The sequence below is a fragment of the Phocoena phocoena genome, chromosome 19, assembly GCF_963924675.1.
Source record: "Phocoena phocoena chromosome 19, mPhoPho1.1, whole genome shotgun sequence".
Lineage (NCBI taxonomy): Eukaryota > Metazoa > Chordata > Mammalia > Artiodactyla > Phocoenidae > Phocoena > Phocoena phocoena.
The window spans coordinates 11882476-11896543 of NC_089237.1; the positions used below are offsets into that span (position 1 = coordinate 11882476).

At 51.1% G+C, this 14068-nt stretch overlaps 1 protein-coding gene across 1 annotated transcript; it reads left to right on the plus strand.

The window, feature by feature from the left end:
- Positions 1-91: 91 nt before the first annotated feature.
- On the plus strand, positions 92-4598 carry CCDC137 (coiled-coil domain containing 137). Its single transcript, XM_065897858.1, has 6 exons — positions 92-231; positions 629-762; positions 2193-2415; positions 3889-3971; positions 4122-4201; positions 4377-4598. The coding sequence occupies exons 1-6, from the start codon at positions 92-94 to the stop codon at positions 4596-4598; spliced, it is 882 nt and encodes a 293-aa protein (XP_065753930.1).
- The last annotated feature ends 9470 nt before the right edge of the window (positions 4599-14068 follow it).

The window sequence follows — 14068 nt, forward strand, 5'->3', positions numbered from 1 at the left end:
CCAGTGAGATCAGGAAGCGGAAATGGCGGGCATGGGGCCGGACCGTTAGGGAGTGCGGAAGTGGTTTCTCCTTTGAGCGCAGGGCGTGTAGATGGCGGGAACCCGGCGCCGAGCGGCGGCGCCGGCGAGGACGGCGGGGAAGGCTGGGCTAGGGAGCCCAGGGCGACCGCAGGGCCGGAGGCAGCAGGAGCCGGGGAAGCAGCGCTCGGCGCCACGGCCGGGGCCGCGCAGGTGGGTGCCGGTCTCGTCATCCTGAAGACTCCCCGGCACGCCTCCCCGCACCGGGCCAAGCGCGCTGTGTGGTCAGCCGGGTGGGCGGAGGCGTGAGGGAGTCTCCGGTGTGGCACTTGTCACCTTCCGGGGCGCCGTCTTTGCTATCCTGGACGAGGTCAGGGAGCGACGGGCCTCCCTAGGGCTCTCGGAGCGCCCCCCACCCAGCGTCCTGTGAGAAACCGTTCCAGGGACAGCCTCCGGGCGGGCGAGAATGAGGCCGTGTTCCCTTGACCGGCACGCACTACAGCGGCCAGGGTGGCCTGCGAAGTTTCTTTCTCCAGGCTCAGCTTCAGTTTCTCTGATTCTGCTTATGCTCGATTGGAGACGTGTCTCACCCCCGTGTTCTCCTTCCCAGCAAAGAAAAGAAGAAAGTGAATTGCAAGCCTAAGAACCAAGATGAACAGGAAATCCCTTTCCGGCTCCGAGAGATCATGAGGAGCCGCCAGGAGATGAAAAACCCCATCAGTAACAAGAAGAGGAAGAAAGAGGGTAACTGCAGGCCCATGCTGGGTGGCCATAAAGCCTTGCGGGTTTGAATCTACTTAATTGCACACGTATTCAGTGGCGTTTCAGGCAGAAGAAATCTGCCAGACCCCAGCAGTCAGGCGGTGCAGGAGCATGTGGAGGACTGACCAAAGGCTGGTGTCACCAGGGCCAGAGTGGTGGCTGGCAGCAGGTGGCGGTGTGGTTTCAGGTGAGGCTCCAAAAGGAGCCCCTGGGGCCTCATGGGCCAAGGTGGAAGTGTTGATTTTCCCCTCCCAGGAGTAGTGGAGATCCATCAGAGGGGACGGTCAGTTCAGATTTACTTGAAGGAAAGGTCACTGTGTAACAGTCGAGGGGGCGAGAGGACACTGCAGGCCAGCGAGGCTCTTGCAAGTAGGAAATGATGGTTCCTTGGACCTGAGTGCAGAAATCATGGTGGAGAGAAGAGGTTACGGAGGGAGTTGCTCAGACCCCCTGAGAAACTCATCCCTCCCACCCTTCCCCCAAGGCCAGGTAGGGTGCCCAGCTGTCAGCCTCTGCCAGAGATAACACTCCAGATGTTGGGGAATGGGGTCCAGAGTGTTTTTGTTTTGTGCACACGTACAGGTACTTGTTTTCCCAGACATGGGACTGATTTTTCAGCAATGCTGTTTTGTAATTTCTTTGTCAACCTTAGGCTTTTCATTGGGGGTTAGATGGCTACCAAAGCGATAGTGAAATAAAGAGTTGAGGAGGGGGAGGGGTAGAGGAGGGCACTGGCCCAGATGGAAGATGGCACATTCTGAACCATGCTCTATTGAATCAGCTCTTTTTGGGGTTTAAGTTATTTAAAAGACATAAACTTACACATGTGGTGAAATCAAACAGTACTGAAAGATATGAGGTGAGGCGTGGCCTCCTTCCCTGTCTTTCAATCCTGCTCTCTCCCGCTAAAAGAAACTGCTGTCTGTCCGTCTTGTTTACCCTCCCAGGGGAAATATGCATATTTTCACATATTTATGAGGTAAAAGCTATACCTTCATTCTCTATATTGTTTGGTGTCCTGGGTTTTCGCGACCAGTGGATTTTGTAGGTCTTTCCATGTCCTTATCGTAGCTCTACCGAGCTCTCAGCAGCTGTTCAGTGACGTCTCTGGATGAACATAGGGGGATTCATTCAGCCAGTCAGCTAATGACGGATACTTAGGTTGTTTCCTGTTTCCTTTTTCATCCAAGCTGCAGAGGACATCTTTGACATGTACCAGTGGGCTGTAGGGGTCCCACCCCAGGTTCCCCCCAGCTGGCATCTTACATCCTCTTTAGCTCCTCCGTGAGCCTGGTCTTCCCGTCCCGTGGCCAGGGGAGGGGAGATGAACATGGGTGGCCAGCCAAGCGCCACCTGCTCCCTCCTGCCTTCGCGTCACGACTTTCCCCTCTGAGGTCTCCCTTTGTCCTCAGCCCAGGTGGCCTTCAGTAAGACATTGGAGAAGGAAGCAAAGGGAGTGGAGCCGGACATCGCTGTACCCAAGTTCGAGCAGAAGAAGTGGGAGTCCGACAGGGCCTATGTGCGGCGCATGGCGCAGGAGGCGCAGCACGTGCTGTTCCTCAGCAAGAACCAGGCCAGCCGGCAGCCTGAGGTGCAGGCGGCTCCCAAGAAGGGGAAGTCGGAGAGGAAGAAAGCGTGAGTGGGGGCTGCAGGGGCTGGGAGGCAGGGCTGTGGGGTGCCACCATTTCTTCTGCATTGACAGCATCTTGTTGCCAGGGGGCACCCCACCTACCCCATGATTCAGGCCGAGCAGGACCTGGAGTCAGTGGGTGTTTTTCTCTGTACCGCAGCCACTTAACCTCAGCGCTTCTGGGAGGCTCTGAACCCACAGAGCTCCGAAGGCCTAGCTCTGTCTGTGCCTCTCTCTGGAAAGCATCAAGGTGTCCAAAAGCCAAGGGAGGTTGAGGGCCAGCTGTCTACCCCAGGCCAGTTGTTTCAGGGAAGTAGAAAAAGGCTCAGTGTCCTCCCAGGAGAGCCCACAGGCCGTCAGGGGACTGTGCCTACCCCACGGAAACTGGTTTCCAGGGTTCACCTTTCCAGCCCAAAAGAGATTTGAGAGCCTGTAGCTATGTCATTTGTACAAGTTCTGTGACCTCTCAGACTCAGCTTCCTGGTGGGTAAAGTGGTGAAATTGGCACCAGGAGGAAGCCCACCGCCAGCTGCGGCTCCCCTGCCCATCCCTACCCTCAGCCCTGGAGAAGTCTGGGATGTAAGCTGTGTGCCACCTCCCTGAGCCTGTGGGTGGGAGCTGGGGCAGTAGTTTCAGCAAACAAATGCTTTTTGAGATATGTTTCTGCCTTTACTGCAACTTTTGTCATGAATCAAGCCAGGCTTTCATCAGAAATTTCTCTAAAACCGGGCACTTCCTTGGTGGTCCAGGGGCTAAGACTCCAAGTTTCTGCTTCAGGGGGCGTGGATTCGATCCCTGGTTGGGGAACTAAGATCCCGCGTGCCATGCGGTGTGGCCTAAATTAAAAAAAAAGAAGAAGAAGAAATTCTTTTAAAAGCTGTGAAAGTTAGATCGTTTTCAGCTTTGTAGAGTTTCCTTACGTCCAGATTCTTATCATACATGTACTTACCTTAGCCAGTGAAAATTACATCACACAAAACATATCCCAGGTACCACCTAAAGCCACAGTGATCTCTAAAACTCATTGAACGTTGATTCTAGTGACAATAAGGGACCATGTCACACATGCTGCTGTGCGGGGCCGTTTACACACAGCAGCACAGTTGACACTTGGGACAGCTGATTCTCTGGGGTGGGGGCCATTCCGTGCACTGTAGGGCGTTGAGCAGCATTCCTGACCTCCACCCATGAGGTGCCAGGAGCACCCCTCTCCCCCCGACGTTGTGACAACACAGAACATCTCCAGACATTGTCCGATGGGCTGTAGAGGTACAGCCGCAGCCGCTGAGGACCCCTGACTTGGAACTTTGGAGGGACCTCCTAGGTTCGGAGCGCTCTCTGTGGGTCCTGGGGTTCAGAGGCAGCCACCTGGGGTCTTTCCTGATGCATCCCTCGTGGGCAGGGGTGACCTCTGCCTCTTCCTGAGTCCAGTAAAATGAGAGTTTAGGAAAGTGAACAGCACTGTGCTCTCTTCCCAGGTTCCAGAAGCGACGGCTGGTTAAGGTCCAGCAGAGGAGGGAGGAAAAGGCAGCAGAAAGGCTGGAGCAGGAGCTACTCCGAGGTAGCTCTTCAGAAAGCAATTGTGTCAGCCCTGGTTCGGGGCAGCTTTGTCTCCCCAGGGTCGGTGGGTGGGTGGACAGTGGCTCCGCGTTCCAGGGCTGCAGTGGTTGTGTGGGCAGCAGGCCTCAGTTGTTCTTCTCTGCCCCTCCAGACACGGTGAAGTTTGGTGAGGTTGCCCTGCAGCCCCCAGAGCTGACCGCCAAGCCCAGGATGAGCACAAGTAGGGACCAGGTAAGCAGGGGTGGGGGAGTTGCCCTTTTTGCCCCTCGGTGCTGCCTGGTTCAGGGCACACAGGTGGAGAGCACCATGTTCTCACTGGGCTTAAGCTATTGGGCTGGCCTAGGCTCTTTGTGACCTCCCCTCCTTCCTGAATCTGTGCCTCAACCTCCCTCCCTCCCTTCCTCAGCCTGGCAAGAAATCGCTGATGCTGAAGATGCTTTTAAGCCCTGGCGGTGTGTCCCAGCCTCTGACCACCTCTCTGGCCAGACAGCGGATCGTGGCGGAGGAGAGAGAGCGGGCTGTGAACGCCTATAGGGCACTAAAGAAACTGCAGCAGCAGCGGCAGGGGGCTCAGTCACCACAGCCACCCCACCTCCGTTCTGGGAAGAAACCAAAGACGCAGCTGTGATGGTGACGGACCAGAGACGCTGCACCTGGGTTGGGGGTAGATGGGCAGATGGCCTGCAGTCAAGAGTCCTCTCCCTGGCACACATCCTAGGACTCAAGTGGGGGAGAGGGCTCTTGTTTTTTCTCCCTAAAGACTGTTGTTTCGTGAGTGACCACCCGCCGGCCCCGTGTCTCACACAGGGCGTCGTCTGTCTCCTGAGCCCCCAGAGATGGGGCCAGTGCCTGGGTGAGCTGCAGCCAGCATCGTTCCCTTGAGCCTAGCGTCACATACAGCTTTGTTCTGAAACAGGTCCAGGCTGAGACACACCCTAGGGCCACTTTACAGAGGGCCAGTCCCATAATCCTGTCCCTAGATACCAGTTAGTTGTAGACACTGCCGATCTCGGTTAACTAAATCTATAAGCGAGGCTCTGCTGGATTCGACAGAGCAGTACAGCTAGAGCGAGAGCCAGGCAGCAGGTTGGTGTGGGGAAAGGGCAGGGATCAGCATCTAGGCCACGTAGACCAGCTCACGGCACTGCTGTCACAGTCCTCGCAGGGCAGGTGGAGCCACCCCAGCTCATGTTTGGGTGTGGAGACTGAGCCACCCACATCGAGGTTTGGGGAGGCTGGGTCCTTATGTCATCGAGGTCTCTGGGGAGGACAGGGCAGGGCTCTCCAGCAGGTCTAGAGTGGCTTGACAGCAAGGACAGGAGCCTAGCCCAGGACTTTCTTGTGGTCAGAGGGGCCGTGTGAGTTCCTGCCAAGGGCAGGGCCCGGCGAGGTTTGAATCTCCCACAGGTGCCAAAGGAGGGAGCACCTGGGTTTATCATCTTGCTCAGATGTGGGATACAAGCAAGAGAATGGGGATGGGGCTTACAGACTGTTAGCAATTGAACATGGAAGGACAGGGGCAGGCCACTCATAGCCCCGTTGGAGAAGGACAGCTGCTGGGCTCCCTCACTCTCTCCAGCTTGGGCTTCTCTAGCCAGCAAAGATGGCCTGGACAGCTCAGTCAGCGCCAGGCCTCAGCACTGACAGTCCTAGAGAATGAGTGGAGTTCTGTGGAATCTGTTTTGCTCTTCCCCAAGTTTGCATTTTATGTAATGAAGTTTATTTTTTTGTTTTGTTTTTTTTTGCGGTACGCGGGCCTCTCACTGTTGTGGCCTCTCCCGTTGCAAAGTTTATTTTTGAATTAAAAAATTTAAGTTGTGGAAGCTCTACCTGGAATCAGGGCTGGCACTCTTTCAGGGGTGTGTTTCTGCATGGCGGGTGGCCCCGGCCCCTGCGTGGGATGACCAGGCGCTGGTTGCCATGCAGTAGCCAGGACTTGCCCCCATAACATGGCAGTTGGGGCAGGCAGCACATCTCTGGTTCAATGTTGACATCCTTCTGACAATAGGGTCCCAAGACAGGCAGGGCAGCCAGAGCGAGGGGTGAGGTGGGGTCGCTGGGTACAGTGCAAGTACAGCATGAATGTGGCAATGAGGAAACAGGTCGTGGTGAGGGAAGTTTGCCTTTGGTCACATGAAATGAGAAAATTACATTCCCTCAGGCCCTTGTCAGAGTGCCCCTAAAACTGGTCAACTTAGCTCAGGCTGGCTTTACCATCAGAGATGTCACCAGGCCCAGTCTCACCCATCAGAGATAGTGACTAGGCCAGGGGTCACCCCTCAGAGATGGAGCCCACACTCGGGTCATCCCTAGAGACAGAACACAGGTAGGATCAGCCATCAAGACGCTCAGCCCGGGTTAAAGGTGTTGACCTTAAGAATGGCATAAGGTCTTTAGCCAAAATGAGTTTATTTGGAATCAGAAGAATTTCAGTTTAGGACAAGCAAACTGGCAAGTTGGAGGAGACAAATGGAAGGTCAGCTTTTATTAAGTTTTAGGAGGAAAGGAGGAAATTAGGAGGGCCCTGGTGGTTTTCTGTTGGCTGCAATCAGTGGGTAGCTTGTCGCTGGGCCAGACGGAGACCTTCCTTCCTGCTGGGTCTGTGAGCTGTGGTGAGAGATGCATGCTTGAGAGCCCTCCCATCATAGCTTCCCTGCCCCATCCTGATTGAGCTTTCCTTTGCTCGTTTCCACATTCCCCCCTTTAGATGAAGATCTTTCCTTGAGAGCATCACTGATCAGTTTTAGTGGAATTGTGTTTTGTCCCTCAGCACCAGGACCTTTCCTGGACGTCATGTCTCACATCAGAGGAAAAGGGCATAGTGATTGAAACCAAGTGAGCCCACATTTGAGTAACAAAGAAAGAGGAACTCTCAGCCATTTTCACTCTTAAAATCGTGTCTTATGAAGGTACAGGCATGGGCAGTCATCTCAAGGCATTGAGCCAACATCATACTATTCACTGTGTCATTTCTACAGGGGGTTGACAGGCAACATGTACAAAGTTTAAAAATGGGGAATTCCCTGGCGGTCCAGTGGTTAGGGCTCTGTGCTTTCACTGCGAAAGGCCCAGGTTCAATCCCTGGTTGGGGAACTAAGACCCCACAAGCCACGAGGTGTGGCCAAAACAAAAACAGAAACAAAACAAAACCATAAAAAATATGCAAAGCAGAATGAAAAATAATATGACATTTAGTTTGTATGACGGTTCTAAACCATGACCCTAGATCTGAAGGTAGCCAGCTGAACAAATCAAAGGACCAGAGAGAGTCAGGTGAAATTTGGGCTTGTGTCCTCATTTTGTGTAATTGAGGTTCTACTTCTCCAAAAGTGTTTATCCAGGTAGTATTTGCAATCATACAAATGCCTCCTTGTTCAGCAAGTAGGAAATCGAAGGCTATGTGGTTGTCTAAAAGTATTTTAGCCAGTGAGTCAAGTGATAATTGTTGGGCTGCAGAATCAGCCAGCTCTCCTGATATTAGGGGGAGATTTCCGATCACGTTCTCATTGGCGCTTACTCCAACCCAAGGGGGTTTTGATGAGAACTGGCCAAATGGCACAGACTCGTAGCACTTGACCAATAAGGTGGGATCCCCAATCACTATGAAGTTCAAGAAGCGTTCCTCTCCGATGGGATCTTAGCCACAGGGGAGGCAGTGGCTTGTCTACGTGGAAAAGCTTCAGTCCACTGAGGAAACATGCACATCATTACCAGGAATTATTTATACCCATGAGATGGTGGGCAGCTCTGTGAAACCCACTTGCCAAACCTCAAATGGTCCATCAGGCAATTTGGAGCGCCTGGGAGGGAGCATTGTGGACAGTTTTTCTGGATTTTATTTTGGGAATGTGACACCAACCCTGGATCCAACAGCTTCCCACAAAATGCTGCATGATATTTGATATCATCGGGCTTCCCTGGTGGCGCAGGGGTTAAGAATCCGCCTGCCAATGCAGGGGACACGGGTTTGAGCCCTGGTCCGGGAAGATCCCACATGCTGCGGAGCAACTAAGCCCGTGCACCATAACTACTGAGCCTGCACTCTGGAGCCTACGAGCCACAACTACTGAACCTGCGTGCTGCAACTACTGAAGCCCGCAAGCCTAGATAGAGCCTGTGCTCTGCAACAAGAGAAGCCACTGCAGCGAGAAGCCCTCGCACCACAACGAAGAGTCGCCCCTGCTCGCTGCAACCAGAGAAAGCCCGCACGCAGCAATGAAGTCCCGATGCAGCCCAAAATAAAACAAATTAAAAAATTTTTTTTAAAGTTTGATATCGTCTGCTGAGAATTCATTACTTGGAAAAGCAACATTGAAGCCTGCACACTGGTATTAAAATTCACAATGTGCAACACTTTAAACAGCAATGTCAACCAGCCCCCTCACTTTATTACCACCAGTCTGGTGTAAGGGCATGATATGTTCACTCCTGTTGGAAGAGCACTAAGTCCTGTGGATTCCTGTCTTTTTTCATGACTTGCTAAGGTTTATTGGAAACTCCACTATTGGAATTGTGCTCCGAGGCACGGGCTGTTCATTAGTAATGGGCTTGAGCACTGAGAGTGTAGCTCCAGTATAGAAATTCATTCCCAGTCTGGAGAGTTGTTTCTCTGAGCTGATTAAGAGGGAGGCTTGGAAAAGCTCCAGATTCCTTGGAGTCCCGTCACTGGGAAGTGGGAGGACATTGGAAAGATGAGTTGACTGAAGATGCCTGGAGCGTTTTGGTTTCTAGAAGTCTTTCTTCCAATATCCTGGCTTCTTACAGTAATGACGGAGGCTGGGAGGACTTTGCTTAGGGAACTCCATCTGTTGAAGTTGGATATTAAGGATTTTATTGGTTTTTCTCTTAGTAGAATCATCTAGGGTGCAGGTTTGCCAAATTAAGTCTGGAGAGGACATAGTTTCCCATTCTATTGTAGTTCTCTTAACCAAGAAAGTCCTGGTTTAGCCCATTAATGAACACAGAGTTGAAGGCTACCCCAGTGGATTCGACATCCATAGGGAGAGTACTGAAAAATAATTTGCAATCGATGTGTGATAGTGTGCTTTATGTATAAATGGAGATGTGGTCTTCATCCCCATTTCTGGCACAGAGCTCTTAAAACCCTTGGAATTTTCTTACTAGAGCGACAAAGGTGTCTCTTGTGAGGTGAATGAATTGGCTTTTGGAGCTCACCAGATGATGGGGGCTGGCTGCCAGGAGAAACAACCTTGTGATTAGAGTGTTAAAACCTTTCAGTTCCAATTACCCCCTACTACCCAACCTCGGGGGAGGGGAGAGGGCCTAGAAGTTGAATTAATGATTCAATCAATTATAAAACCCAAAGGGCAGGGTTTAGAGAGCTTCCAGGTTGGTGAACATATGGAGATATGGGGAGGGTGGTGCACTGGAAAGGGCATGAGAGCTCTGCCCTTTCCCCATACCTTGCGCTATGCATCTTCCATCTGGCTGAGTCATTTTCTTTTATAACAAACCGGTGATCTAGTAAGTAAACTGTGTCTCTGAGTCTGTGAGTCGCTCTAGCACATTAACTGAACCTGAGGAGAGGGTCCTGGGAACCTCTGATTTATAGCTGGTCGGTCAAAAACAGAGGTAACAACTCAGGCTTGTGATTGGCCTCTGAAGGAGGTGGGGGGCAGTTTTACAGTTTTGTAAGACTGAGCTCTTAACCTGTGGAATCTGTATCTCGGGGTGGATTGTGTCAGAATTGAGTTGAGGCTCCAGAAGGACCGTCCTGCAGGGTTGCGACCCCATCGGGCACTCGGCTAAACAAGTCTCCCTAGTGGGGAAAACTGTCCGCAATTTCTCACGTGTTTGACATCATTACATGCTGTCAGTCAGCATTTACCCAGTGGAGGGAGGCGTGGTGCTGCCACGGACAACACAGCCAACCGCACAATGGGAAAAGGACCCCAGACCACCAGGAGAATCGTGTCCTGTGGGAGTCCTGAAAGTGCAAAAACTTGCCTGAGAAAAATGGGATTGGTAAAACTAATCAACAGAAAAACTGGTCATGCTACCAAGTTCTAGCTCATACTGCTCGCCACATGACAGGCCAATAAATTGAGAGACAGGGTGTTGGGACAAGGAATAGCAACTTTTTTCAGAAAGCCAGCAGACTGAGAAGGTGGTGGACTAGCATCCCAAAGAACCATCTTCCCAAGTTAGAATTCAGGCTTCTTTTATACTGAAAGGAAAGCGGGTAAAAGTCCTGGTTCCAGCCAGACTCTGGACAGGAGTGTGACTTTCCTCCTGCACCCATTTACAGGTGCACCTGGTCAGGATGTTTCCTGTGAGCTAAAAGAATTTTAGCTTCGGGCTTCCCTGGTGGCGCAGTGGTTGAGAGTCCGCCTGCCGATGCAGGGGACACGGGTTCGTGCCCCGGTCCGGGAAGATCCCACATGCCTCGGAGTGGCTGGGCCCGTAAGCCATGGCCGCTGAGCCTGCACGTCCGGAGCCTGTGCTCCGTAACGGGAGAGGACACAACAGTGAGAGGCCCGCGTACCGCCAAAAAAAAAAAAAGAATTTTAGCTTCATGCTCATTACCTGGGAGGCAGGGTTCCCAGAGATGGGCCATTATGTGTAATTTAAGCTAATAGGCAACATCCCTTTAGTGATTAACTTGTCATAGAATACAAGGTTCTTCCCTATTACAGTCAGAACAGTAAAATTCATTCCTGACTTTAAAAAATGAAGACTTGAAGAAATAAGATGTTCTTAAAGTTTTTTAAGTCTGTGAAATTTGGCCCAGGAAGACTGATTTTAATGGAGGAAGAATGGCCGCAGAAGAATTTTCAGTAAGTAGAAGTGAAATATGAATATATGGGTATATCTCTTATTTAAACATATTACTCCCCCTGTAAATGCCACGTGGAACACCGCAGATCGAGCCACTGGTATGCTTTGTATGCAAGCCAGTGGGACTGGCTTTATGATGACTGGGATATTCAGCTGCTGAATATGCCTGTTACCCAGGTCACGGTAAATGCTGTGATTAAGGGGGCCCCTTTCACTTGGGCACCCTCTGACTGCACAATCGAAAAACAATTTGGGAAGCCTTAGGGGATTTGCTATCTCAGCTTGCACTGAAGGGTATTGCAGAGAACAGTATGTTAGCTAACAAGAGAATGGAGAGAGGCCCAGGGCAGAGTGAAGGGACTCTTCCCAACAAGGTGGAAATTTTTAAAGGGTTATGAGAAGATGAATAGAGCAAATATTGAAAGAGACAGAAAAAAGGAATCAGGAAGCGATGAGCAGGATAGCAGTCATTAGATGGTTATTTATTTTTATTGAAGTATAGTTGATTTACAATGTTGTGTTAATTTCTGCTGTATAGCACAGTGATTGTTATATACACACACATTCTTTTTCATATTCTTTTCCATTATGGTTTATCACAGGATATTGAATATAGTTCCCTGTGCTTATACAGTAAAACCTTGTTTATCCATCCTATATATAATAGTTTGTATCTGCTAACCCCAAACTTCCCCCTTCCCCCACCCCTCTTTAGATGGTTATTAAGAAATGGGATGGGGGGCTTCCCTGGTGGCGCAGTGGTTGAGAGTCCGCCTGCCGATGCAGGGGACACGGGTTCGTGCCCCGGTCCGGGAAGATCCTATATGCAGCAGAGCGGCTGGGCCTGTGAGCCGTGGCTGCTGAGCCTGCGTGTTTGGAGCCTGTGCTCCGCAACGGGAGAGGCCGCAATAGTGAGAGGCCCGCGTACCGAAAAAAAAAAAAAAAAAAGAAAGGGGATGGGGAATTCCGTGGTGGTCCAGTGGTTAGGACTCTGAGCTGCCACTGCAGAGGGCACGGGTTTGATCCCTGATCAGGGAACTAAGATCTTGCAAGCCTCGTGGTGTGGCCAAAAAAAAAAAGAAAGGGGATGAATAAAACAGACACTGATGGGGTTAACACAAAGGTTTCAGTACAGTGCTACCTAGGTTGGGCAGACCAAAGGGACCCTCTGTTGAGCCCCAACATTAAAGGGCCCCAAACAAGTCTGCTCTCTTTACCCCAGTTTGGAGACATTTAACAGCCGGAAGGCAGAGATTACACTGAGAATCCCAACCAGCAATCACTTGGGTCAACAGGTCAGTTAACCAAGATAAAGATTGAAGGCCTGGGTCTCTTGGCTCAACCCCTCGATGGGGACTTCTGCACAAGAGTGGGTAAAATAGGGGGTGGAGAAGAGAAGTTTCCAGGACTCCTTGACCCAGGAGCCCAAAGACTGTGGTACCAAAAGCCTGGGTGAAGCCCTGACTTGGATGCAGTCAGGCTGAGAGGATGTGACAGTGTCACGGTTGGTGGGGTTATGAGAGTTGGAATGTTTAGGCAAGTATTATGTACAGAAGTTGTCTCTCCCAACCTGAATTTACAGGGGTTTTACAGGGATGGCTGGGGACACTTCCCCTACCCAGTGTTGTAAAACTGAAACATCGGAGGCCACAGTTAGGAATGTAAGAGTCGATGGAAGTAAGGGAAAGGTGTGTAGAATTGGCATGTTTGAACAGGCATTGTGTGAAGTGGTTGCATCTGTTTTACCTGATTGTATTATGGGGACGGACATTATACCTGTCTGGGGGACATTCCCCCCACCTAGTCTTATAAAACAGAAGGCATGTAACTGCCTTTCAGGACATGCTAAATGGGAACCGGTAAGGTTGGCTGAGCCCACACAGTGTGGGGGTAGAAGCTGGGGTGCTAGTCAGGGACAGATTCTTTGTGCGGTGGCCCTGTGTGGAGGGTGAGAGCCTGTGAGCACCCCCCAGCAACGGCTGCTGGGACTTTGGACAGGAGAACTTCCACTTGAGGGGGGTTTACCACCCTCAAGGTTTACCACCTTGCCATCTGACATTAACTGAAGCTACCCCAATGACTGAAGGACATAAGATGATCTTAAAGCTCTGACAAAGCTATGATGTCTAGGACGATGTCAGAGAAACACTTTAATGGGGATGGCAGTCCCCAGAAGGGTTCCATATAAATATGAAAGTGGAAATGGTTTATACCAGACCAAGGTGCCTGGGGAAAGCAAGGAGGTGTAGGAGGCAGGAAGCCTCTTTTGCCCCCAGCACTGACTCTGGAACTGCATGAGGAAGTGCTGGATTCTACCTTCACTTGGACAGTGCCCTATCACCAGCTCTCGACTGACCAACAAAGAGCTGTTTGGTTTGTGGACGGCAGTTCCAAAGTGAATGGACAACATCTCGTTTGGAAAGCTGCTGCATAAAGACCAGAGAATGGAGACTAACTGAAAAAGGTAAAAATGGACCAGCTCGTTTGGGCTGAATTGCATGCAGTTTTTCTAACAATGATGGAAGAACTGAGCAGTGGTAAAAGCCCATATGTTTGAGTTATTACTCATGGGTAGTGGCCAGTGGCCTGGCTATATGGTCAGGCAGGAGGGCAGTGAAAACCTGGCTTATTAAAGGATGCCCATTTGGGGCACAGCCCTGTGGAAATCACTGTGGGAATTTGAGGGGCACATTGGAGTAGGACATATTAGTGTCCATCAGAAGAACCCCTTTCCAGGTTTGGAAGGTGACTGGAACTGACAAGCTATCCCCACATGCTCCCGTGAGATAGCCACCTGGGTCCATGAAATCTGTGGACATGGGGCACTGCAGCAACGCAGAGACGGGCTGAATCTAGACATACAGGCAGACCTCATTTTATTATGCTTCATAGATAATGTGTTTTTTACAGATTGAAGGTTTGTGATAACCCTGTGTCAAGCAAGTTTATGGTTGCCATTTTTCCAACAGCACTTGCTCACTTCCATGTCTCTGTGTCAAATTTTGGTAATTTTCACAATATTTCAAACGTATGCACTGGGGAACCAAAATATTTGTGTGGCTCACTTTATTACAATATTCGCTTTATTGCGGTGCTCTGGACAGGAACCCACAGTATCTCTGAGGTGCCTGTAGTCCTCTTGCGCCCTCTGAGGCCCAAAGTGTCAGTAACAACGGTCCCGTCTGCCAATTTGAGACACCGAGACCACAGATGGCTGCACAGCAGGTGCCCTGGTGGGCAGGCCCTGAGCACAGGGGGCAAGTCAGACTGATGCCAGAAGCCTGGGGCTACAGGGGGTCC

Bases quoted from the DNA above. Each gene is read 5' to 3' on its own strand.
- CCDC137 (XM_065897858.1), top strand. From the start codon at position 92: ATGGCGGGAACCCGGCGCCGAGCGGCGGCGCCGGCGAGGACGGCGGGG. The intron at 232-628 runs GTGGGTGCCGGT...TCTCCTTCCCAG, and splicing joins CCACGGCCGGGGCCGCGCAG to CAAAGAAAAGAAGAAAGTGA. The intron at 2,416-3,888 runs GTGAGTGGGGGC...CTCTCTTCCCAG, and splicing joins AAGTCGGAGAGGAAGAAAGC to GTTCCAGAAGCGACGGCTGG.